This window comes from Amblyomma mixtum, chromosome 2 (genome assembly GCF_055824585.1).
Source record: "Amblyomma mixtum isolate Tamu chromosome 2, ASM5582458v1, whole genome shotgun sequence".
Classification (NCBI taxonomy): Eukaryota; Metazoa; Arthropoda; class Arachnida; order Ixodida; family Ixodidae; genus Amblyomma; species Amblyomma mixtum.
Genome location: NC_143013.1, coordinates 98,296,652 through 98,324,166, shown reverse-complemented (window position 1 = coordinate 98,324,166; position 27,515 = coordinate 98,296,652). Strand labels below are relative to the sequence as shown.

The window sequence follows — 27,515 nt, the reverse complement described above, 5'->3', positions numbered from 1 at the left end:
AGCCGAGCAGACGACGCTGCAACTGGCATGTGCTTTGTGCGCACGCGCGTACTTTTGTGTGTTTCGCCAGTGCTGTTCAGCACGGGGCACTGAACGATCATCTTGTTCACGCTCCAGTGAACTTACTCAAAAATTGAGGAGCTGTATATACATTCATCCTGAACGTAAATTTTGTCCTTCCCATAGTCGTCTGCGTGGGAGTTCGGTTGATGAAACACTGTAGACCGCCATGCGCAATGAATGCACGCTACTTTGATCACTGGTTTACACAGGATAGGTTCTGCGCTCATTGATGGCCTAAACCAACGTGTAGCGGTGAACCAGGCTCAAATCCTCCCCCCCCCCTCCCCCCCCCCACTTCCCCCTCAACCCCCGCCTTTGAAGCAGGACTTGTCACTCAGCCACTGACGTGCGTAGGGGCACATCGTGCATTTTATTTTTGTAAACGATGTACAACTTTTACAGCAGCGTTATGCCTGTATGTGAATACCCTTTAACTGTATTTCTCTTTGGGTGCGGGTGTCCTGCACGTCGCAAACGTCACATAGCGGCTCCGCTGCCTTAGTCAAGCATTCGGCTACGGGGGCTTACCCGTTTTTTGTTCTTTTCCGTTAGAGGTGCGGGTCAAATACTCCTACCAGTAAAATGCATGCCCGAGTTCTACCTAGGCAAATTTCTGGAAGCTGCCTATTCTGCGGCTCGTCGTTATAGCCATTGACGGAAACCTGTAAACGGAACAACGGCGCACGGACGTTGAAATGGAAAACAAAAGATCAAAAAGGGACGACACCAACATTTCGTTAGCTCTTAACCCACAATAAAGGCGCCTGAAAGTAGGCGACAACGCGCGCCCACTGTCGACATGACAAATCGCGTTTTGTCGAGGGCTATCGGCACAGACTGACGTCATCGTACCGTCAGCGCAAGGGCTCAACTGCTGTGCTACACTCGATCCACAAGATCCGACTTCGTCCAAGCACGGCGCGAGGGTAACTGAACCTGTTTTCAGTGATTAAAAGTAGTGAAAACGTGATACGCTAGAAAGAAAAGGAATTCTATATTTTAGCCAGTTACTGCTTGAGGCTAAGCATGCGATGTAGTCGTCATGTATGCGTACAGCGTCTCGGGAACAAAAGCTTTAGCTTCGCCTGGATGCGTCAGTCAGAACAGCCAGGGCCAAGGCCGTTTTCGTAGTTCATGCGTATAGATCTTTTCAATGACCGCTCCTTGGGCGCCGCCATATTGCCAGCTAGACTGTTGCACCTGGCGCAAGCACGGTTGAAGTGGCAGCGCGCCTTATCTGCACCTGTTCGCAACAGCCCGAAGAGCAGGTGCTTAGACATGACCATTTACCCGTTGGAATAGGGTCTGCATTGGTCAAATGTTTTGGGGGAATCCCCCAAGGTGGAGTAGGGTGCTTCTGTGCTTCATTGTAGCACGATACAGCAGCTGGTAGTACTTAGAGAAGCCCGCAGGTAACATGCTAACGCAACCGGAACATGCATGCAGCCTCTGTTTGTAGCCTGTAGCATCGCTCGACTCTGTAACCATAACGGGCTGCTGTGACGTATTACGAATGTTGCGTAGCACAAAGCTCACGGCAGGCTCGGGCTGCAATAACGGGTTGGGGAAAACTTGAAGCCTGAGGCCTTGCTGCTACCAGTAATGTAAAATCACAGCCCGTCTCTGATGTGCTACACAAGTCCGGCGCGAACACGCTGCACTAATTACTCGGCATCGGCAGCAGTGCTGCTGATGATGATCTCGTTTTATCGCGAACAACTAACTAGCTGCGGTGAAACTGATTTAGTGGTTTCGGAAGGCCTTTCGCGCGAAAGAATAACGAATGTTACGAGCTATTTTCCACGTAGCGCACTGAGCCGAAAGTAACACCTTAAAAAAAAAGAAAAGTGGAAAGTAGCCTTCCCGCAGTTCGCAAACTCAATTTTAGTTCGCTTGTTAGAGTACGTTAACTGGTGTCGCTCCTTCGCAAAAGTTGACGTTAAAAGATTATCTGCGCCTAACAAGAATTGTTATAAACGTTTACGACCGGCAGTTAAGCGGCGATCCGCTTTATTGTAAACGAACGTCTGCCAGCGGTTTTGGTCGCCGTCGTTTCGAAACGGAGCCATAAAAGGGCTCTCGGTGAACCATACACTGATCACATTGTGCATTATATCCTGAGCACCTGTGGAAATAGCTGCCGTTTGACGGGCCTGCCACGCTAACTGGCCTTCTATTTAACCGCTGTGAACACGCTGACGAGAAAACAAAACAGCGCACCGTTCATCTAAGCTCAGCATGCCGATTCATACCATCACCGCTAGGGGGTCGGCGTACAAAACTTACATTAAGAGTGGTGACAACCGCTACTGGGATGGCAGACGCCATTTTGGTTCTCAAAGATTGTGTACAGCTCTATGATGGACACGAAGCTGAAAATTTCTGCCTGAAACAAACTTCTAGGGCTGTGGATTCTAGTAAACGACATAAGAACCAAAAAATCGAAAATATGTCGTTTCGGTATAACATTGATCCTAAGAAACCGGAAACGACACCGTGAAACAAAATAGTGTGGTTGTCATTACCCTAAAGAATGAAACTGAACGTGGAGGTCATTTCGATAGAAGATCCTGCATGAATTCTCTTGTAACTTTCGTTGAATAGCGTTAACTTGCACGCGTTTTATGCACAGCAAGGAAATTCTCAGAGGAAGATTAGGGAAGGGGTGTAACCGTAAACTGTGGCTTGTTTCCTGCTAATCACCTCATTACGTGTTCCGGCTACGACCAGGTAGACTGAAAGGACAGTTTGTCAGACCTACTTTCGCTACGAAAAGAGCACCAATGACGGCACCAAAGAAGTGCCAACGCAAATGAAGTTTTTTTTATCGTCTTCACGGCTCATTTCGTCGTTCTAGTGGGTTTCTCAGTGCCCTGGAGAAGCTGGCACTCGGGTCCAGTGTAGCACAGATCAGATGCCCGGGCATCAGCTCGCCCAGTACACGGCCATTCGCACTTGCCTTGAAGGTCCCATCATACCAAGCTCTTTTGACTCTGTACGTTAACCAACAGTCGAAGCCAGACGAACCAGCGCTGTGGAACCGCGCGCATATTCTACTGCACCCAAAGATACAGGGGGCCTTTCTGGCCGTGGAATCAGGACCCGTTGACGAGACTAAACCCTGTCTTGCGGAGATAGGTGTGTGTGTTGTGTGAACGGCCCTGTACGGACGAGGGAGCACCCTTGAGCAGTCCTTCGAGAAGAGTTGCGGGGTTCGGGGAAAGGGGGGCGGTCTCTCCCTCTCTCTCTCTCTGTCTCCACGGGATGGGCGAGGAAGTGGCCCGCGGAAGAACGGTGTTGCGGTGGTTCGAGCCGTCGTTCAGACGTCGTTGGATGCCACTGGCTCGGGCCGGGTCCTCGCCTTTCCCGTCAGACCGAGACGGGAAGAGTCCAAGGGACCGCTGTACCACGTGCCCCACTGGTCCTTGGAAGCTGCGAAGAGGAAAGGCGGGACATCGAAGTCAGAGTGGTGTCAATACAATGCGCGTAATCCACGCTCAGAGCGCGTGTTTCCTATAGAGTCCTTATGCGTTCTAACTATAGAAGTACGTAGAGTTGAGCTAGTTGGTGCATGGCAGGATTGAACAGCGCACACAGGACAACGACACAAAGAAGCGACAAGACACGAGCGCTGACTATAAACTGAATGGTTTATTGGAGTAACATATGTAAGCGTAAGCACCCCTTCGGTCATCATTCATCCCCGCGAAATCGCGTATCTAGACGAAGCTGCCTGGTCACAGTGATCCTATCTGCGAACCATGCGCACTTGGTTGTCAGATTGTTATTTTGTACATATACATGTTACTCCAATAAACCATTCAGTTGATAGTCAGCGCTCGTGTCTTGTCGCTTTGTGTCCTCGTCCTGTGTGCGCTGTTCAATCCTGCGTTCTAATTAGGAGTGTGCCAATATTCGAAACTTCGAATACGAATCGAATATGTTTGTTTTTCGGACTCTATAGCTAAAAGACACCTACGGAGCGAAAACATGCCACAGCGTACACACTAACTCCTGTTTAAGGCTGTGGCCCGCCGTTACCGTGTATTGGAAAATGCAATAGCCAGACATGAACCAATGCATATGTCCTCTCGTTGAGCGTACACTTTCCCTTCGTACTGCACATATAAAGATCTCAAGCACATCCAAATCAGTTCAAGTATTCCGCCCGCGCTCGCATCGCATTCATTTTGGAGCCTTGTAGATCCGAAGTGCTCGATACTTTCTTCTACTCTACAAATCGCTGCATCTGGATGAATTGCGTAATACATTGTCTTTGACGTCCACAGAAATGCACGTCATCGGGTGGCTCCTTTTCAGGAACCCAGTAACCTGCCCTGATCCTTGCACCATGTACGGGTCACACTTACGTAAGCTTAGGCAAATGGGCTTTGAGATATCAAGTTACATGGCTTTTCCGTGTGTTTTTATCTTCCACAGACATCCTAAAACAATTTCCTTTTTTTTTTTTGCTGCTTAACCGAAAAAAATTGCAGCATGGTCAACATAACAGAAAAGCGTTTAAGACAAAAGAATGTGAAATTGGGCATGAAAAAAGGTCAGTTGAATGCAAGAAAGAGATCATATATCAGATTCCAATATTATTCGGCAGGTAGTATACTGGACTGTCTGGCAGGTGTGTATACACGAGGCTACAAGAACATGAGAATTACTGCGGTTAAATTACCCATCCCGGAAATCTACCGTCGAGTTGTAACAGCTGAAAAGGCATATGCGAGCCGCTGTTAGAAGAACATACGTATATCATCATCATCATCATCATCATCATCATCATCATCATCATCATCATCATCATCATCATCAGCCTGACTACACCCACTGAAGGGCAAAGACCTCTCCCATGTCTCTCCAATTAACCCTGTCCTCTTCCAGTTGCGGCCCATACGTATATACTTGGCGGCTGAACAGAGAGAGTCGAAAGAGAAATTGTGGAAGCGTATATGACTGCAACAACAGCAGAAGGAACGTATAGCAACCGATCAATCGCATTCAAGAAAACTGAGGTTGAAATGATCGCAATAGAGTGGCAAGGAAATGGACAAGGTGAAACTTCTCTATTGCATGCATGACATTGCTAATGATTATTATAGGCTCTATATATAAATAAGTGTCAAGCAGTTGTAAGTTTGTGATAATGGTGTACGTTCTTTTGTCCATTTGTTAACTGCATTCCAAGCAGCACGTGCATTCCAGCCATACGGTGCTTAGTACTGTCTTGGATGCAAAGCCGATAGCAAAATGCTGCCTGTGTGCGAATTGGTATTTTTTGCATTTAATTTCAGTAACCAAATCTTCGGGGTGATGTCGGCTCTTTTGTGGACGAGTGGCTTGCAGCTTCGAAGGAACTACGTGACGAACATAAGTGCAATGAAATTAAGACTGAAGCTAAAGGAGGCAAACACCCAGGCCAGCTTTCAAGGCGCTGGAACATAACTAGATCTGCGCACGAAAAGCCTATCTGTATCAAACTTTCAGGGGGCAAGCTGGCTAACATTAGGTTAATAAGTTGGCCTTAACTTATTTCACGTGGCCTATTCGTACGATCTGTTTATTAGCGATGGAAGCGAAAGCCACCTTTTCCTAGAGAGTGTTTTCCCACTTAGCTTCCTCAGATTACTGTCGTGCAAAACCAAGCACGACAGTTTTCGTTTTGGTCGAGTGTTTCAATCTAAAGAATCAACGTTTAATAAGTACCTAAATTCCTGATCGCTAACGCATCAAAAGATGTGGACGTTACACAAATGGAGAGGACAAAAGCAGAACTTTAAATGATCTTTACTGCACCCACAAATCATGAAACACATATACCTACGCTCCACCAAGCATTAGCATGTGTCTCTTCACAGCTAACACTTGTGCCCTCTGATCACCACCCTTTCATGCATGACATGCGCCTGCGAAAAAAACTCAGTTCTTCCTTTGCCAGTGTCACGGACGGGACACTTTCACACTTTTCGCCCTCCCTGTGAATTTCGTACGGAGTCGAGAATCTCCCGTCTCCCCTGTTGTCCATCCACGTGTATCCCAGAGGTTGCGTCAAGTTTTGGATGAAGTACGTTACATTTTCCCCAAAGCCTCCGACAATGTATATGAAATTCACAGGGCGGGTGAGTTGCGTGTGTGTCAGCGTATCGTCCGCAGTACTGCCAAAGAAATAATTTGTTCGCAGGCGCAAGCCACGCGTAAAGGAAATTTCCGGGCCCGGACTTTCGGGCCGACTCGAGCCGATGCAGTGCTTTATTTCCTCTTTTTGTTTCCCCACTGCTTTAAGACCCATTCGTCGATGAAAAATAGCCAATCAATTTCCCAAGTATTTAACAGTCGCTTAAGCATGACACGTGTCGACATCCACCCTGCTGAGCAATCCTAAGCTGTCATCCTTAAAGGTGACAACTTGGGATTGGCCCTGCGAAGCAGGGTCGTTGCCGTTGCTAAAGCAGAAGTAGAGGGAAAAGAACTGGTCCTCTTAAGTGCAGTGTGTTAGGAAATAAAGATGCTAGATGGATCAGTTGGTTCAGATTCACGTTGAGAGACACAGCGCAAAAACGACACAAATGTATGTAAAGTCACAATGCGAGAGCGTACAGAAGAACTGCGCGCTAAATGCTCGAAATGTAAAGGCCTTAACGCGTCAGTGACGAAGGATGGGAAAAGGTAACCTGCTTTGTTTTTTTTTTCTTTGTCTTACTGCCAAGCCCGCTCTTCCGTTCTAATTTCCGTCGCCTGACAAAAACAATATCCGGATTCAAAAAAATCGCTGCGACTTATGCAGCCTTGTAGTCGCTGTCTAAGGCGACTGCCTCCTTAGGAAATGCTGCGCAACATGGTTGGATCGTTGCACCAATGTTTCACTTATGGGTAGTAACACTAAAAGTGAAGCTATTCTCACTCGTTGCTTTCTGAGTCGTAGCAGTTCTAATAATGCCGTTTAATTTTTTATGTTTTTGTAAATAGATGAATAGGGGGACCTTAATAAACCCGAGGTTTCCAATCGGTCTGACGTAAAATGCTTTAGGCATGCCGAATGCGCATTATGGAAGCACAAAGCCTGTTTCCTAACGCCACTCTTCTGTAATTTTTGTTGCCTAATGCTTCGTGAGCGCTGATCGCTCAAAGAACAGTAACCCGACCGTTCAAGATGGCGACGCGCGAGACGCTTTTCTTTGCTAGGTTCCTCTGCACTGTTTACAGAGAGGAGTCAGAACAAGTGAAATTGAAATAAGCAAAAGCTATGGCTAGTTGGTACCTCGAGATAGAAAAAAATTCGGGGGGCACTTTGGCTCTCTAAAGTGCTGCAAGGCGAAAGCCATTCCTGGCGCTCTGTTTGGCATTGACTGCGAGACTGTTTGTGCTGTACTAGTGCATTATTTGACTAAACACTTTGACTACACATTACAACTACACACTTTGACTGCCAACTTTGACTGCTTCATTAGCACGACTCTCTCTCTGCTTCAATGAGTTCGGTTGTATCCATGGCTCTGTTCGCAGTAATGGGGTATATAATGTGGTCACCCACGGACGCCTTACGCCCCTGTCGGAGCGGACGACAACTATTTTGTAAGTTGTCGTCTGCTCCAAAAGGGGGCGTCAGGCATCCGTGGGTGACCTCATTACTTCGAATCCGCGCACTCTGACGTCATAACCATTTCGACCAACCGAAAAGCGTGACACCTCTGCTGACAACCTTCTGTCAACAACGATGAAGCATTAAAGGCTTTCGCCTTAAAATTTCTCTGCAGGAACAGCACAAGGAGGAGGGAAGGGACACAAACACAGCGCCTGGGTTTGAGCGCATTGCCTCCTCCGCGTTTTTTTCAGCGCTGTATATTTTTTTTCTAGTACGTGAAGAACGCGCGAGCCATCACGTGGTCTGCGCTTGCCACCACGTGGTGGCTACCACGTGACAACACTCTCTAACGAGCAATATGCCGACGCGCACAAAGCAATCATTTCAAGGGTTTCGCAATATCCGCTCCCGTCACGCGGAGGCGCGCACTTTGGGCGACGGCAGCTGGTTTTCTTAGCTCGGCGCGCTGCACGCGTCTTTTGCTGCAGCAGCGAAAGGCGTCTTGCGCTCTCGCCCCCCCCCCCCCCCCCCACCCCACACACACACACACAGAAAAAAAAAACAGCCTGGCGACAGCCGCCGTGGTAATCAGAGCGAGGAATGGCTGGACGCAAAACGCACAGCCACTTCCGCGCTCGCTAATTAAGCGCTTTAGCGGCTGATTCTGGATATGGGGCCGATGAATAGCGACCGAGCGGAAGATGCGACAGCCGGTCCGCGGCGGCGTTATGATGACCGGGAAGCGTACCGTGAACGAGAAGGGAAACCGAGCCCTCGCCTTCGCGCTGACGTGATGGCGGTGCTGTTTATAACGCGCTCGTGTGTGCCTCTTTGTGTTTGGAGTAGTTCCGCAATGACGCGAACGCCGCTCTGATGTTTTGGTGTGCGCTTCAGTGAGGGGGGAAATATGCATCGCTTTCTGTGACGTTGTCAATATTTGCAAGGCTTCTGGGAGTTGCAGTTTGGAGAGAAGCTGTAAAAAAAATTACGAAGGGCACTTAAGAAAACATTGTTCTTTCTATTTCTGTTTTTAGTTTTTATTCAATTTATAGTTCTTTCCTCTTCCTTTCTAATGACGCACCTACTCATTTGCATGCGGTCGTAAGGCAACGCGTGTACTTATTCACCATTGTTAGACAGGAGGCGATGTGGTCTTGTGACCTATGAGTTGTGTGCTCGCCTCGCAGTCTGAAGGTTCTAGGTTCGATTCTCCTCACCCTCGTTATAAAGTTTATTTCTCTCAGATACCATGGTGACGTCATCCGGAACTTTTGGCTTCATTGCCGATGAGCCATACAATGCTTAAGCATTAAAACGAGGGACGCAAGAGCAGTATCATGTACAGGATCGGTCAAAAGTTCACAGGCTCTGCTTTTGAGCAGAGTAGTCACGCAGTTAAGACACCACCAAAGCTCAGATTACCTGTAGAAGGTAGAAAAAGTATCTTTCTAGCTTCCGAGAACGTTGATAGCTTTATCGCATCTTAAGTGCGAGGACACGCACGCACGCACGCAGACACACACGCACGCGCACACAGACACACACGCACGCACGCACGCACGCACGCACACACACACACACACGCACACGCACACAGACACACACGCACACACGCACACAGACACACGCACGCACAAACACACACACGCACACACACACACACGGACGCACACAGACACACACGCACGCGCACACACACACACGCACGCACAGAGACACACGCACGCACGCACACGCACGCACGCACACAGACACACACGCACGCGCACACACACGCGCGCACACACACACACACGCACACACACACAGACACACACGCACGCACACAGACACACACGCACGCGCGCACACACACATGGACGCACACACACGCACACGCACGCACGCACGCACGCACGCAGACACACACGCACACACGCACACACGCACACAGACATACACACACGCGCACACACGCACACACACACACACACACGCGCACGCACACACACACACACACACACACACACAAACACACACACACACACACACACACACACACACACACACACACACACACACACACACACACACACACACACACACACACGCGCGGTTGAGGCGTGGACTTGAAGGCATCGTTTCATTAGCTCTCTCGCTGCTTATGTGCGACATTAGCGAACGAAGCTGAAGCGATAAGGAGCGTAAATGCACAGAAGGTCGGGCAGTTGTGCTCCCTTTCGGCTCTGTGAAGCTACCGTGGCGAGCACTGCATCATATGTAGCTTAGTTTCTTGGCCGAAAGTTAAGCTACGAAGTCCACTGCCCGAATGCTGTGAGCTCTCCAGATGAAACCAGAGGTGCCTAGAATTTGCCTTTTCTTGAGCCGATATAAATATTGCACATGTAACAAGTGAAGGCAGGCTAGTTGGTGGTTGACAATGGAGTGCATATTGCAACCGCGCAAAACGACGAGGGACGAAGAGAGGAAAGCGCAGGACAAGACGCGGAACTTCAACTAAAGTTTACTACGGGAAAACCACATTTATACAGGAACCGTAATCACACCTGATGAACAGCCGAAACCATCAAATAACACAGGCACGTGGGCGCGCGTGGCACAAGTTAGCATCTAGATAGTTAAATTCTTTCTTGGATAAAGATAAGGAAGTGGAGCTGATGCAACGGTCATTTTCTTTTTTTATGCAGTAGGCTTCGAAAATTTCCCTGCTAAGCTGGGTCGTCAATTTTTTCAAGACAATTGTGTCGCGGAACCTGGGCGTGCAGTTACTACAATGGCGACAATGGTTTGCCAGTTCCCCGCCCCCCGCCAATGATTCAACAGCGGCGCGATGCTCTTGAAGTCTGACATTCAGGCAACGTCCTGTTTGCCCTATGTAGCAATTCCCACATGTGAGGGGTATTTTGTACACCACCCAAGTTTTGCAGGGAACAAAACTGTATACTGTAAACTGTATTACGGTTCCTGTATAAATGTGGTTTTCCCGTAGTAAACTTTAGATGAAGTTCCGCGTCTTGTCCTGTGCTTTCCTCTCTTCGTCCCTCGTCGTTTTGCGCGGTTGCAATATGCACTCCATTAAATACTGCAGCAATAAGCAATTTTTTGGGTCTGAGCAGCTCCAGTCCTTTGCAGCCGCAGAGGAAACAAGGCGCGGCCATTTATGAAGCTATACAGTTTTGTGCACATGGAAGACCCGCGGCCCGAAAGCTGTCATTTAAAAATGGTGCCGTGCTTACCGGTTTGGTTCAGGGGCTTTAATGCAGGCGTGGATTTCACATTTTTGCACTCCCGTCTTTCCCCATCTTCTTTCTGCTCAAACACGCCCTAAGGTCATTTGTGGAAAGCGACCATCCTATATTATCCTGCAAACAATGTATCTCCGTATAGCACTTTCGCCGAAAAAAGGAAGGATGAAGCAGTCCCAGCAGAACATTTATCAAACATTTAAACATTTCCAGACCATTGAGGCATGATATAGAAACACACGAGAAAATAAAATGATCCCAGTAAGTATCCCCAAAAGCTGCTTCGGAAGTGGCATTTTTAAAACGTCAACAAAAAAGAAACGCCCCATTTTTTTACCCGCACAAAGGTAACTCCGGGGTAAATGATTTTCAACAAGAAACAGTAAACGACTGTTCGCGCCAGGAGCCGCGGGGCGAGAATGTTTCGGTCTAGCGTTGTTCTTTTTGAAAGATCAATAAAAAACCGAACTACCTACTGCTGTGGTCGTGAACATGTGACACTTCTTTCTGACTCCAGATATTTTATTTATTTATTTCAAGATACCCCTAAAAGCCCTCTTCACGAGGCTATTACATAGGGGGTGGTAAAAATTCGAACATGAATATACAAGAAGGAACATCTAACATAACTGAGCAAAAAAGAAAAAACAAGTAAAGAGCAATAACCGGCAGTCAGCAAGTATCGAAATGTGGCGGAAGAACAAAACGCAAAATGAACAGAATAAAAAAAACAAAAATAAAAACAACGTAATAAACAGAACAAAAAACAAAAGTCAGACAGATTACGATGTTATTGCACAAGTAAACGCGAATTTCAAATAATCTGCATTAAAAGTTCGCACCTGGGGCATTGCTTGTATTTTAATCATTTCGTATTGTTACTGCAGTTTTCACGTACGATCAACGTCCAAAAAGTTTGGCGTGTGCGGAATGAGTTATGATTACGGCATTAATTTGAGTTTACGGTCGGCAACATTGTGGTCGTTGCTTTCGCACCTTCTTTGCGTGTACTCGCGCGTTCGTCTCGCTCATCAGATGTAGCTGGGCGGTCGTTCTTGCTGCCGTCGTTTCATCAAGGGCCGTCTTGCTGATTCTTCCACTGCGTGCGGTATGAGGCAGCTATACGAATCACCGAAAAGGATAGCCACAATCTAGTGGACGCGAGGACACTCTGGACTGCACGAAAATGCCGCAGCACATGCGGCTGTCCGAAGTTCAGCTAACCGGGTCTCACAAGATGCAGATACCGGAGGTCTCACCCCACTGGTCACAGTCCATGACATTGCACGTCGTTAAAGAACCCCAGGTGGTCGAAATTCCCGGAGCCCTTCGCTACGGCGTCCCTCATAGCCTGAGTCGCTTTGGGACGTTGAAATCACATAAACCATAAACCATTACAGACTTACCCACAGAACTAGGCAAGAATCCCTGATCAAAGCACAAGAAGGCATATGGCGACAGCTACAGACGTCAGTCTATCTTCATACAGCACGGCTAAAAGCCATTATCTCCCCGCAATACGTCCCACACTGGCTTAGAGTGGAGAGTCGGCCACCCTGTACCACGTGGTGTAGGCTTGTCAACATAGCCTACAGCTAATACCAATTATCCGCCCACGCAACAGCAGTGGGAGAGTGAGCTGTTCAGGTCAGACCCGGGCCGGCAGCTGGAATTGGTCCAGGGAGCTCAGCGGACGGCAACAACTAAAGAGATGTCCTGAACTGAGGACTCCACCCACCGCACTCAACTTCAGTATTTTCCTTTAAATAAATCTTCCTTCTCCCTCGTCAAGCGCTTCTTCTGGGATGATGATGATGAAAAGCCTTTATTTAATAAAAGAGGTGAGGCTTTCTTAAAGAGCCCCGCAATGGGTGGAGTCCCTATTCCGGGACCCCATTGGTCGAAGCCGCCAGCTTAGCCCTCTTGACCAAAGCCTTTTGGGCCTGAAGGTCCGAGCAGCCAAGCAGGGCCGCCTCCCATTCCTCTCTGGTAGGGTTGGGGTGGGGGGAGAGAGCTGAGTTGCGCTGGCAAGCCCAAACCATGTGGTAGGTGTCAGCCACCTCGCCACAGTGTTTGCACCTGCCAGTGAACGCGGGATCGAAATGTTTTAATACTGCCGGGCACAGCATTGTATTAGTGAATAGTCTAAGTAGAACGCGTTCGTTTGCTTTCCCCAGTCCCTTTGCAGGGGCTGGGTACACGCGGTGCCTATCCTTATAATAAGATGTTATGTCTTTGAACGAGAGTAAAGAGCCACCTTCAGGTTTCAGGTGCTCAGGAGCCAATGGGAACGCCCGGTGAATGAGTGCTCGGGCCGCCGCGTCTGCAGCTTCGTTTCCTGCTAGGCCCTGATGGCCCGGAGTCCAAACTATGCAGCGGGGAGTAGGATCGGTGTCTCGGCTGCAGTTCCTTAATATTCGTTCAGCTAGTGGAGTTATCCAGCCAGTCTCATAATTTTTACACGCCGAACGCGAATCAGTTATGATGTGTTTTGATTTGGTATCAGAAGCAGCTAGGGCGATAGCAACCTCTTCAGCTTGTGTTGTGCCTGGGGCTTGAAAGGACAGACCATCCACCTGTATTTCTTGATGTATGACCGCGGCAGTGTACCACCCCCCGTGGGTCGGCCCGGCTACATCTACGTAGTAGACACCTTGCTTGTTGCCATAGTGGCGCGCTAAGGCTTCCGCCCTAGCCTGGCGACGACCACTATGGTCTTCCTTATCCATCTTAGTGGGGAGGGGTCGAACTCTGACGGCGCGTCTCCAGAGTTCGGACACTAGTATAAATTTCCAATAGCTGCACGCGCAGTTTCACCAAAACGCCGATGCAATTTTTTAGCATTTTTCTATTTTAGAGCTCCGGTTACCTTTTCCAGAGAGAGTGGCCAGTCATCATGACGGGGAAGGGCTGAAGACTATATAATTCACGGTTGCAGGGTGTTATTTAGACCCTAGTTTTTCGTTGCCAACGCCGTCGAGGTATGTGTTGCTTTAGGTATATTTTTTTATTTTCGTCTAGCAGAATTACATTCACTTTTTTTTTGTTTTTGAAGACACGTCACGGAAGCTTTCTTTTAAACTTGTGCGAGTTTGTGTCGGGGTACGAGGTTTCATTTTATCAAAACTCTTTCTCCGGAAATCACTTGTTCGCAATAAACGTTTAGCATTGACGCTTAACTGCTACTGAGACCCCCCTCCCTCCTCCACGATGTCTCAACTCTCAACCTCCGTTATGTTTTGTTGCATCAATTTAAAGATTTTTTTTCGGAATAGAAGAAAACTTACAGCATATGAATGAAGTGGCCATCCTTATAAGCCGATGACGCAGTGCTACATTGTGCATTAAATGGTGCTTGCAAGCATCTGATGCTTGTGTTAATTTCAGCAAATTTCAGCACTCGGACCCGCTCCTGAATGTGGAAATCGTGTTGGATGTGAAGCCGGGCTAGCAAGTCCCGGCCCGACTTCGTTTGGGCTAGCCTCGTGTATTGATTTGTGAGATGGGCTTCCTTGAGCTCCTGAAAGGTGTTCACCACTCCCAATGCAAGAAGTCTCGCATTGGAGGTGGAGACAGGAGGGTCAAGTGCCCTCTTCATCATTTTACGGAGTATTACCTCAACTTTGTCTTCGTCGTGCTTCCGCAAGTGTAGATAAGGGACCGAATAGAGAATTCGGCTGATAACGAAAGCATGGGCCAGCCGAACTGCATCCTTGCTTCGCAAACCCCCTCTCTTATTGGAGACGCGACGGACCATACGGCCCACCTGTTCTCCAATTTTGCGGAGCTTGTGCAATGTTGTGTCTACTCTTCTTTGGCTATTGATGAAGAGTCCGAGTATTCGAATTTCTTTGGCCTCATGTATGGGGCCACTTGTTAAGGAGAGATGTATTTTGGTATTGTCCTTAGGTGATGCCCTAAGGTGTACAAATTCAGATTTGCTGGGTGCGCATTGGAGACCACAGTGCCCTGCGTAGCGATCCACTACGTGAGCGGCTGTTTGCAGGCATTCCTCCATGCGCCCTAAGTTTCCCTCTGTGGCCCAGATCGTGATATCATCGGCATACAGCGCATGCCGTATGCCGTCAATACCCTGCAACTGGTCCGGGAGATGGAGCATCGCCAAATTAAAGAGTAGGGGGGATAGCACCGCGCCTTGTGGTGTCCCCCGCGTACCCATTTGATACGGACCGTATTCTGCCTCTTGGATTTTGATTAATGCTGTTCGATGGGTGAGAAAGTCTTTGATATAGTTGAAAGTGTTGCGGCCACAGTGGGTTTCACTGAGGTGTGTCAGTATGACGCTGTGTTTGATATTGTCGAAGGCTCCTTTCAAGTCTAAGGCAAGGACGACCTTGTCATTATGTGGATGTTCAACTGGTTGTATTATGTCTCTGTTGATTCAAGCGCCGCTTTCTCGTTCAGCGTTTTATATGGTACGTATGCATTAATTACAACTACAGGATTTGCATGTGGTTTGACGGTAGGGTCGCAATGTGGGGCTAGTTGCTCGATTTTGCCCGAGCGGAATAAAGAAAGTAAATTAAGGATCACAACAATGCTATAGCTTAGTATAAATTTCCAATAGCTGCACGCGCAGTTTCACCAAAACGCCGATGCAATTTTTTAGCATTTTTCTATTTTAGAGCTCCGGTTACCTTTTCCAGAGAGAGTGGCCAGTCATCATGACGGGGAAGGGCTGAAGACTATATAATTCACGGTTGCAGGGTGTTATTTAGACCCTAGTTTTTCGTTGCCAACGCCGTCGAGGTATGTGTTGCTTTAGGTATATTTTTTTATTTTCGTCTAGCAGAATTACATTCACTTTTTTTTTGTTTTTGAAGACACGTCACGGAAGCTTTCTTTTAAACTTGTGCGAGTTTGTGTCGGGGTACGAGGTTTCATTTTATCAAAACTCTTTCTCCGGAAATCACTTGTTCGCAATAAACGTTTAGCATTGACGCTTAACTGCTACTGAGACCCCCCTCCCTCCTCCACGATGTCTCAACTCTCAACCTCCGTTATGTTTTGTTGCATCAATTTAAAGATTTTTTTCCGGAATAGAAGAAAACTTACAGCATATGAATGAAGTGGCCATCCTTATAAGCCGATGACGCAGTGCTACATTGTGCATTAAATGGTGCTTGCAAGCATCTGATGCTTGTGTTAATTTCAGCAAATTGCATACATTAAGAATAAAAAAAAGTGGCGCATTTGCACGTGGAGCATAAAGTATTGCCCACATGACCGATACGGTCACCTCACGTTACACACGCAAAAAAAGAGTGCACTGCATCAAACCAAAACCGAGAAATTACAAAGTAACCTTCTGGGACCTTTCCTGGGACGAACAACTTTTTGGACACAGTTGGTTGTGGAGATGTTCTTCGGATCTGTTCGGGAAAAATTACCACTTCTTTGTGTTGTGTTGTGTTGGGTTTAGTGGCGCATAAGCATCTAAGGCTATCATGCACCAAGCTCACCAGGAGACTCCGAATTTCCCGATGGGATATTATTCGGACATTTGGAGGATGTGATGTGTTTGTTAGGAATGCACAAACTGTAAAAATTAGGATAAATCACCGCATACCATTCGAAAGCCCTCATCCGATACTAATGGCATGATTCTCGTAAGTCCAACATTAACGTTTCGGGAGTTGCATCCCGCTGCATTCCTCGTACGCTTCCGCTAAAACACCAAACGCAGGCATTAAAGCGCTAACCGCATGAGGCGATAATTCGCGGCGACATGCCGCGCGATGGCATCGCGCGATGAGCTGAAGGCCGCCGAACCACTGTCGCTCATCGCGTCGCCCGGTTTCTGGGTTTGCAGAAAATTTCGCCCATCGCCCGGAAGTGCCGCGCGAGACTAGCCAATGACGGTAGGTCTTGCGGGTGCGCAACTTCCGAGCCGTTTTGCGCGCCAAAGTCGTTTCTTTTTTTTTCACCGGAGTAGCAGCCGACGTACCCCTCACCACAGCCGGTCTCGATGCGCTCGCTACCAACGTTTATAGAATAAACGTTGCTCGCTACTGAGCGCGCGCGTCGAGAACGGCCGTGCCCTCACCGTGGCTGGTTGTTGTGTAGTGCTTTTTTTTATTTTGCATTGAATATGGAAGGTAAAAGAATTTTCGCTACCTCGGCATCTGCTATCGCTGCTGGAAGCACCTGAGCTGGGGCAGCGGAAATAAAGGATAGCAGGCAGTGTGTAGGAGTGAAAAGAAAGAGGGGAGGGGATAGTAGAAAGACAGAATTGCGAGTTTCCTTCGGCGTTCCATGGCGGACAAAAGCGCTGGGGAGGCCGGCAGCAGACGGAAAGAGCGCGCGCTCATGGAGGACGGAAAAAATTGCGTGCGCTTTTCTATGTCACGTGACTTTGCGTATTAGACAAAAATAAAATTATTGCCCACATATATTTTTGTCAATGTTTTTATTGTGTTTTATCTTGTGTGGAGCCTTGGGAACGTTGTTCTACGCGTTAATTAACGCCAAATGGCTGAACGCTGAAGTGGCAGCAGTCGAGCAACAGTGAAACGCGCCGCTCCGACGCTGAGTCCCGTCGCTTCGTGCGGTTTCCGCCAGCGACAGCGGTGGGCGACGGCGTCGTCATCGCGCGACGCATCGCGAAGGAATATCGCCTCATGCGGTTAAGAGGATTTAGCGCGACGGATGTGCCGCGTTCTCACAGCTCTGCCACAGTCACAAAAAATCAGTCAGCGGGAAAAGTTCTGCAACCAAGTCGATGTTGCGCTCTGTTGCTTCCCGACATTCAGTTGTGAACAAGCGTTAAGGCATTCACACAGGTCCCATTTCTCTGCAAAAGTCAAACTTTCGCAAAACCTACACGCGCGTAGCGGGGCTTGTTGAAAACAGGCTTTGAGGAAAGGAAGGACGTAGTAACTGTCTCACTTATCGGCAGACACCATAACCACGCCGCGAGGGAAGAAATGAAGGCGGGAATGAAAAAAAAAAGAAAGAAAGCAGAATGCAGAAAAGAAAGAAAGGAAGAGAGAGAGAGAGAAATAAAGAAAGGAATGAACAAAGAAAGGAAAAAAGAAAGGAAGGAAGAAAAAAAATGAAAGAAAGAAAGAAGGCACATTAGTGGCGAGGGTAGAAATAAAGGCGGGAATGGAAAAGAACGAAAGAAAGAAAGTAAAGAAAGAAAGAAAGAATGAAAGGAAGAGAGAAAGAAAGGGAGAAGGAAAGAAATAACGAAAGAGAAAAAAGGAAGAAAGAAGAAAGGGAGAAGGAAAGAAAGAAAGAAGGAAAGAAAGAAAGGAAGAAAGAAAGAGAGAAAGAAAGAAAGAAAGAAAGAAAGAAAGAAAGAAAGAAGGAAAGAAAGAAAGAAAGAAAGAGAGAAAGAAAGAAGGAAAGCACTTTAGTGGTGAGCATCGGAGTAATTAGAGACCACCTGCGGTTCTTCAATTTGCGCAAACATCGCACTGTACAAGCGCGCCTTTTGCGTTTCGCCTCCATCGAAACGCAGCCGCCGCTGCCCGGATTTCACCCCCATCCTCGGGCTCAGCACCCGAGCGCCCTAACCACAGAGCCACCGGGCGGACCGAGTGCATCGGTCATTTGTGATGGAAACTTTCCAGCAAAGGGCGACGCACAAAGAGCCTGCATGAATTGTCCAGAGGCGGCTTATTTCGAACCGCTCGCACAGAGTCTAGGGTGGGACGCGGTGCGTGCAGCGAACGCTTCCCGGAAATAAATCGAGTGTCGTCGCGGCGGTGCATATATTGCCTGGCGCGGGGTACTCTTGGCTACGCGAGGAGAGCGCGGGGGCGGTGCGCGCCACGAGAAATGTGACCACCTGATGACGCGCAGGCTCCTCGCGCGAATATATATTATGCGCGGACTGTATACGGGACTCTTATTACATCTCTCTGCCGGATCCGGCCGCTGGTGGGAGCGATATATTGCCGCCGGTACGTATACAAACGGCGGGCCACGATGACGCACAACAGAGCGCACCGCGACGCCATGCGCCGGGGAATAACAACATGGCAATACTGGAAGCAGCCTATGCTTCTATGTACTCCACGCGCCGCCTGAAGAGGGCGCCACTGTAGGCCCCCTTGCGGCCGATTCCATAACCACACGCCGGAGAGCCAAAGCGACTGGCTGTGGTGCTTCTGCGTGTTTTCGCTCTCGTGCATATGAAGAATTCTGACGGGTGCATAGCGCCCACTGCTTGAGGGCGCTGCACGATATGGAACTAGCATCGGTTGTTACCACGTGTGTTACTTTGCGGGTTTAAACGGTGGTGATGCGTGCGTAGCTGATGGTACAAGCATGAGAGGGCCCGGTTGGAGGCAGAGTTGAGATTATTTCCGGCTACCCCTCGTCTACCCCTTGTTTTTATTTTCTTCTCGAACCGGGTGGCAAAGTGCTGAAACGAGCTTTTAATTGTTGAAAAAAAAAAGAGCCTGCTAATATTCTTTAACACAACCAACCCGCGCTGGAAAGTATAGGAGACCTCCAAGAGAAGTTATGTCAGACTTCAGGGTGTCTCGCACTACGATAACACCGCGCTTGCCGCATTCATGTCGTACTCGCGGAAAAGAAGAAGCTATCAGAAATCTGAAGCTGATGCTTTAGAGCAGGTTAAAGCTGAGCTTAAGTTGGCTACATACCTTTTGAAGAATGGTGAAGATGTATTGGGGCACATTTTTATTTGTTGTCTATTTACGCTTACCTTCCTTGTTCAAGAGACTAAAGAGTCCGGGACAAAAGGTGCTTCCTTGGAGCTGACCGGGTCCGAGACTCCGTACTAACTGTATACACGGAGGAAACAGCGCTCTACGAAATCAGAGATACATACGAGTAACTCAATTTCTACTCGCAAGCAGAGTAAAAAAAACATAAACATAAAGCAGCACACAGACAGAGAATTCATAACGAAGTATGCACGTCTTATCTCGCAACACACAGGCAGAACTGCGCATGTGGAACAAAACGATAATAAAAATGAGAATACCAAATGCATGTGCTGAAAATAAAGGGACTATTTTAAACTTTACACTAAACTTCTGGATTGCTTCGGTCAAAGTATCCTTAAAGGTGCACTCAAGAGGAATGTGAATTCGTATTTTTACTGCTGGAACTCGAGCTACACGTTCTGAGCGTTCTTAGAAACTTCGAATTATTGCCCTTTGCGGCCGATTTCCGTAATTTAAATCCGATTAAACGTCCCGGCCACCACTTTTTTTTTTTAATTCCCCACAGACGGTGGAAGGAGTCGACCAACCTTTCAACCAGTCCAGTGGCGGCTTGCCGCTCTGCCATCGGCCGAGTGATGCATAGTGAGCGGCGAAAGCAAAGAGACCACTCGATTTTTATTTCCGTGCGCCTGATTTGCAGCTATGCAGTCTCTGACGAGATCTATTTATTCACGGAAACCTAAAAAACAAAACAAAAGCGAAAGCAAAGCCGCCACGTGACGGCTTGAAAGGCACTCCATGCGTTGGTCGATTCCTCCCACCGCCTGCGGGGAATTAAAAAAAATAAAGGCGGGAGCCGGACGTTAATCCGATTTAAATTAGGAAAATCAACCGCACAGGGCAATAATTGGAAGTTTCTAAGAATTCTCGGAAGGTGTAAATCGAGTTCTCGCGGCAAAAAAGACGAGTTGAGATTCCTCTTCAGTGCACCTTTAAATGTGGTTACTGGCGAGTGCCTTTCAGTTATTTAAATAAGATCGTTATTCTTGTTCTAAAGCTTAGGTGTTGCATATTTTAGACTTTGTTCACCGCGGTTTGTTCTCAACTTCGGTGCTCTGTAATTTATCGTTCTCAGATGAAAATACAAATTGCCACGTGGGGAGTTGAGGTCAGGGGGCATTTAGCGAGGACACAGTTGCACAGGACCAGGCATATTCTTCATCCGTGGATGCGGCTTTTATCTGGCAGTGGGCTTGATAGAACCGAGAGTGAAGGTTGTGAGTAAAAACCGCTACATTCTTCAAATTCCATGTCTATCGACCGGAAAACACCCCAAGATCGACGGCCCGTCTTCAGTAGCTCGCTCTTATTGACCCAAAAGTTCAGGTTAAGACACGTGAAATCATGCATGTGTAGGTATAAATGTGACCGTGTGGAGATAAAGCACCTATACGCTTTTAGAGTGCATGAAGTTATCAGGCACTTTCAACAAGTAAATAAGCCACAGTGCGGCGACCATCGATTTGCAGGAAACGCCCGCAGCATAGGCGGCGTTACGCTGTCCCCACACCTGGCTTCAGCACAGGTTTCAAACCGTAAGCGCAGAGCCGCTCTATACGGGTTAGTGAACGGAATATAAACTCGCTTAGAACACCAAGAAAAACAGAATACGTAGCCTGGAGAGAGCAGCATCTGCGGACCCCCGGTAGAGAGATGCAGTGACCCGTAAATGAAATGGATTGCCCCTACTCGACTGGCGCGAGCAATCGGTGCCTGGACGCGTCACCGCCGGGATTACGGCTATACGCGCGCTCGAGCTCTTCGAGCGTCGAACGGCCGAGGCGATTAGCGCTCGCGCACTTGCCGCCCTAATTAAGTTGGCTTTGCGTTCCATCGATGAGCTCCCGTGCAAGGCATCTTCCACTCTTGATCGCCGCTTTCTGCTTTTTTGGGTTTAGCTCTCCGTGCGGTCGTTGCCGGCTTCCCGCGGTGCAATATACACGACACGGATAGCGTGGGTGTTTGGAGAGGGGGGGGGGGGGGGGGCAGATTCTACAGGTCGTGGTGTCGGTAGCACGCGTCGCCTTCGACCTATAGAGGCGTTCGGGGTCCACGTTATCGGCACAGAGCAGTAGGGGCCTCTCTTGCGCAAATCTAGGAGCTGGAGTGTAGGCAACTTAATTGCTTCGATCGGAGGCGTAATTTCCTCGAGAAGTTGCTACCGAGTAGCAAAGGCAGCAGAAGCTGCCCGCGACGTTTCAAGTGAGTAAACTGTTTTCGTGACGAGTGGCCATCCGTAATTTGACGCGTTCTCATCCGGACTCAAAAGAGCGCATGAGTGGCGGGTAATGATTGTAGGATCATATGGTTGCGAAAGGGATGGAGGGACGAATTTAGCACTAAGAGGCGAAGTACAAATGCACTTGATGCGAGTGGTTTTGTTTTTTTAATGCGAAAACATTATAAATGGCTCATCAGCAACGAAACAAGGCGTTATTGAACGCAAAAAAGTGGTCAGGAAAAATCTAAGATCATGTCACTGTGGTATCAAAGAAAAAATGTGCGCGGAATAGAATCCAGGACTTTCAAATTCCGAGGCGAGTACGGAACCCATGGCCACAAAACCGCATTGCTTCTTGGCAAACAAAGTGAACTGAGTACATACGTTGTCTTGCGACTGTATGCTAAGGAGTAGGTCTGTCATTATGAAGAAAAAAAAAGGAAAAGGAAATAAAGTAAAAAACGGTGCTTGCGCATTCAAAGCGCATAAGTAGTTGGAAGTGCCCTCAGTAATTTCTCTGAAGTGGCGTTGCGATGATTAATGTGTGTATAAGAAGATTTATTTCGTTATCTATAAATACTGCTGTCTCTTTTTAAGAGACATACTAGAAACAGGCAGAAGGCATTTGAATAATTTACAGCAGAAATATCAAGCAAAATGAACAGCCTGTTCTTTCTGTAACTGGATGATTGGCATCGAAAGCAGAGCAGCATCTAAGTTACCTCGTCATTCGACATTCTGAGGAAGAAAAAAAGAAAAGTGAAAACAACCTAAGGCTGGAGAAAAAAATGGATGACACACTAATGCTCCGCCTTAAGGGTATGACGCGATAGCATTATAGGTTAATTCCCATATATACAGAAGGTCATTCTCTACTTTACATTCATATAGATCCTTGGGAGTCTTCATACCCCTCCAGGCGTAGTGGTGCAGCGGTTAAGCGATGCGCCTTTGCCGAGCGATGGAAGGTGCCGTCACAGGCTGGACTTGTGCGGCCCTGATTGCTGTAGCCGGGCGACCACTCATTAATTTAATTACCACCTCCCACGGTGGGCAGTTTGCTCATTATCTGGTTGGCAGGTTGTGTGCTTTGCACACACGGCAAAGAAAAATGACAGGTGTAACGTTAAAAGATAGGAAGCGAGTGGAGTGGGTGAGAGAACAAACGCGCGTTAATGACATCCTAGTTGAAATCAAGAGGAAGAAGTGGGCTTGGGCAGGGCATGCAGTGCGAAGGCAAGATAACCGCTGGTTCTTGAGGGTAACGGAGTGGATTCCAAGAGAAGGCAAGCGTAGCAGAGGGTAGCATAAAGTTAGATGGGCGGATGAGATGAAGAAGTTTGCGGGAATACCGTGGCCAGAACTGGCGAAGGACAGGGTTATTTGGAGAGACATGGGAGAGGCCTTTTCCCTGCAGTGGGTCTAGTCAGGCTGATGATATGATGATGATGATGAATGAAAAGTCATTTACTGAAGCTAAAAAAAGCGCACGAGTTATCGGTATTCCATAACTCGTCACCACATCACAAAAATTTTTAAGCTAGTAAACCGAAGGCGTCGGCGATTAAAAATCATGTTCTTCTCCTCTCCTCCCAACTCATACACGCCGACGCGTCAGAAATAAAAAAAAATTGGAGGGGACACTCAAATGGGCTCTGAAAGGGGCACTAATGAAGTTCCGGTACGTCTGTGATGCTAAAGGACGCCGCTTCACCAATATCCTACAGCAATAATTTTTTCACTGCGCTTCGTAGAAGCTGAGTTATCTTTAGTCAAAATTTGAATTTCAGCGTCTTCGCGCCTTTCCCTCTCCTCTTGTCAATTTTTGCACGCTTACCTTCGCCGACCCGATCCCCGGGGGTGGAGCTTTCTGACCCGCCGAAGCTATGCCGCTTATTGGCTGCGTCCATGGTAGCTGCCTGACGTCTGAAAGAATGTAACCAGTAGCCACGTCTGAACAGTAATACGCAGAAGCGGTGCGATGGAGGACGGTGCGAGCGTGGAAAAGTCGTCGGGAAGGGCTCGCAAACTTTCGCGAGTGATTGCGGGTTCTCTGATGCGTGTAGATGTGTGTTATTTGGCTCATCTCTTCATGGCAACACAATGCAGTGATTGAGCGCTCTAATGTGCTCTCCTCGGAAGGTGTTTCAGAGCCCCATTAAGCACCGCCTTAAGTGTATGACGCGGTAGATTAAATGTCCTAATGCCCATATATGCAGAATTGGTCATTCTCTACTCGATGTCAATAGTCCCCTGTGAGTCGCCATACCACACCTGGCGCAGTGGTGCAACGGATGCGCCACTGCCCTGCGATGGCAGGTGCAGCCACCTGTGGAGCTTGTGCGACCCAGGTTGCTTTTCCCAAGTGACCAATCATTAATTTAGCTGCCACCTGCCATGGTGCTCAGTTTGCTCACAATACGGTGGGCAGGTTGTAACGACGCCAGAAGGTTACGTCATATAGGTAGCCCACCTCCCTCCTAGGTTGCTTCGCTAGGTACTCTTCGTGGATTTTTCGCTCATGGTCAACGACGCCGACGCCGACGCCGGACTTTCTGCGACACTAGCTCCTTAACGCTATGGCGTTAAAATGAAAGGAAATAAGTCCAGGCTGCACCCCGCAGCGTCACATCCCGCCCATATGTCAAATGGGCAAGCCCAATGAGAAGGCACGCCCAGATTGCCCGTTCACGTCACCGTGGTGGGGGCGGCTAAGAACGTGCTTGCAGGTCGTCCTCATAGGTTGCGAGCAGAAATGAAAAAAAAAATAATTTCTAAATTATAGGGTCGACGCAGAGCTTTTAAATTTGACCCGAATACTCACGAAGTTAGACAGGCAGAGCAGAACGGTGGAGCTAGGAATTAACATGCAGAAAATCAAAGTAATGTTAACAGCCTAGCAAGGGAACAGCAGTTCGCAATTGGTAGCGAGGTGCTAGAAGTAGTAAGAGAATATGTCTACTTAGGGCAGGTAGTGACCGCAGATCCGGATCATGAGAGGGAAATAACTAGAAGAATAAGAATGGGGTGGAGCGCATATGGCAGGTTCTCTCAGGTCATGAATGGTAGCTTACCAATATCCCTGAAGAGAAAAGTATACAACAGCTGCATCCTACCGGTACTCACCTATGGGGCAGAAACGTGGAGGCTAACAAAGAGGGTTCAGCTTAAGTTAAAAAGAACGCAACGAGCTATGGAAAGGAAAATTATAGGTGTAACGTTAAGAGATCGGAAGAGGGCGGAGTGGATGAGGGAACAAACGCGGGTTAATGACGTCTTAGTTGAAATCAAGAGGAAGAAATGGGCTTGGGCAGGGCATGTAATGCGAAGGCAGGATAACCGCTGGTCCTTAAGGGTAACGGAGTAGATTCCAAGAGAAAGCAAACGTAGCAGGGGACGGCAGAAAGTTGGGTGGGCGGATGAGATTAAGAAGTTTTCGGGGATAAAGTGGCGGCAACTGACAAAGGACAAGGTTAATTAGAGAGACATGAGAGAGGCCTTTGCCCTGCAGTGGGTGTAGTCAGGCTGATGATGACTCACGAAAGGCACCTTTACAGATGTGTTGCAGTTGAATATGACCACCACATCATTTCAGGGTCCCTTTAAGTTGTATTTGGTTGCCATCGCACTGCGCGAAAGTGGTGTAAAGAATTTAGCTAATGATATTTATTGTTTTGTGTGCCAGCTGTTAAATGATGTCCCTACCGTTCCACTCAAATCGAGTGAGAACTGCATTTGTGGCAATTCTTCAGCGGTCTGAGAGATGGGGACGTGCGCTCGAATCCTTCCCTTCGAAAGGGACATTGAGGACAGATGGAAGTTGTGCAGTATTGATTAACTATTGGCATTCAAATGACTAGGTGAAAACGGAGCTTTTTTAAGCTAGAAATGGCCAAAAAATTTAGTGCCGGCATCGCCACCAGGGCCCGTTTTCTGAAGCAACTGCGTCACTTAAGATCACGTCAATAGGCATCTTTAGCGTACCGTGTACCGTTTTAGCGTTACCGTCACCGGAGTACCGGGAGCACGTTTATCGCAGGTGCGCATACGCTGATTGGTCCCGACGCTGCAGGTGCGGTCGCATCTGCCGGGTGCCTGGAGCCATCTGGCGCCGTCAAGACAATTTGCGCATGCGTGTGGGCTCCCGGTACTGCGGTGACGGTAACGGTAACACGGTATACGGTATGCTAAAGGTATCTAATGATCTTTAAGGCTGCATCACCATTCACTTCCCATCCGTGATCATGGAGTCCGTTTCATCACAGACGTCCCGGGTTTGCATCGAGTCCTGGGGAGGAAAAAGGTTCCCCTTTCAACCCAATTTGCTCATTTGCTACCCGACAAAGGTCAGCGAAAATCCCCAACAGTGGAATTTAACAGTGATCAAATCATCGAATGTAGCTGTCCTTTAGCGTCTCTCCAGCATTTCCGTCTAAGTGTAGCGCGTGTCATTCCTGTTGAGTGAAGGTAATTGCGGCGTGGATGTTCGCGCGCTCCGTCGTGCCACGCGGTGTCGGCCGCCGAAACAGCAGCCGATCGCGTACGAAACGGCGGCTACGTTATTAAATCGATTCCCGCTGGTCGTGCACATGACATTCGCGGCCGCTGTCAGGCACGTGGCGTTTGTCGTACCGCTGACGCGCCTACTCGCCCGTTCCCCGCCGCCGGTTCTTTGGAGCGATACGAATTACTGACAAGGGCAATCCTGAATGCGATAACCCGCCTGTCTAAACCGAGCGCTGACGAGGGCACGTGCACATCAAATTACTTTTATTTTCTCGTTATTTTTTTTCTATGTCATTGATCTTTGGAAACCTCCTCGTTGCAGTTTAGCCTGTTTCGATCTTGGTTTCTAAATTCGGCAAGGCTTTGTTAGGGCATGCCCTTCACTTAGACTTCTCTCCCGCGAATTTTTCGAGACGTGCGGGGATTGGCAGTCACGTGGGGAGGATGCATCGCGCAGGACGTATTTTTTTCCGGTTCGGTTGATTTCAATTGAATCGCGAGACGTATGCAGAGAGGCAGAAGCGGTAGCCAGAGAGGGAAGGGTTGTGACCTGTAGGGGCGCACCGGTCGTTCGGAGAGCGCTCCCTTTTTCCGCCAGGCGAGCTCAACGGAAACTCGCTCGGTGCCCGACTATAGGCAGAGCTCCCTGATTACACCAGACTCTGAACGGCCCTTAGAAGCTATGAATCAAATCTGAGTGGGCTAAAGTTCGAATGTTAGCAGATTGTTACGCCGTCTGGGATAGATACAGAGAGCGCGAAAGGCAGGGATGTTAACCAGAAAGGTTTCCGGTTGGCTACGCCCTCTGTGACTTTCAGACGAGCTACTTAGGCTGCTCAAAACATGAAGGCAATATTCTAGGGACCATAATAGCAGAGAATCGAAAGTTGCAGAGTGCCACTGACTGCTGGCTGCACAGCTCATAGGGGTCCAACATTGGTGGTCCACCCTCACGAATTGATTACGGGCAGTGGCGGGGTTTCAACGCTGTTTCGCAACTGCTATGATCGAGAGCTCTGCTTATTGGTGATATTCGGCTGAATCACGGCATCTGCCATTTCGTGGTGCGGGGTCGTTGGCTGTGCTCCAGTCACAATGCAAGCGGCTACGGGGTCATGTGTGACCGGCGCGTCGAGAACGCCTGTCATCATCACCATCAACCT

At 48.3% G+C, this 27,515-nt stretch overlaps 1 protein-coding gene across 1 annotated transcript in view; it reads right to left on the bottom strand.

The window, feature by feature from the left end:
• Nucleotides 1-372: 372 nt before the first annotated feature.
• Nucleotides 373-27,515, bottom strand: part of LOC149360245 (uncharacterized) — a 232,450-nt gene continuing 205,307 nt past the window's right edge. The window contains exon 5 of the mRNA XM_089569225.1: nucleotides 373-3,495. Coding sequence (XP_089425351.1) covers nucleotides 3,383-3,495 — 113 coding nt within the window. The 3' untranslated portion in view covers nucleotides 373-3,382. The remainder of the gene's footprint in view (nucleotides 3,496-27,515) is intronic.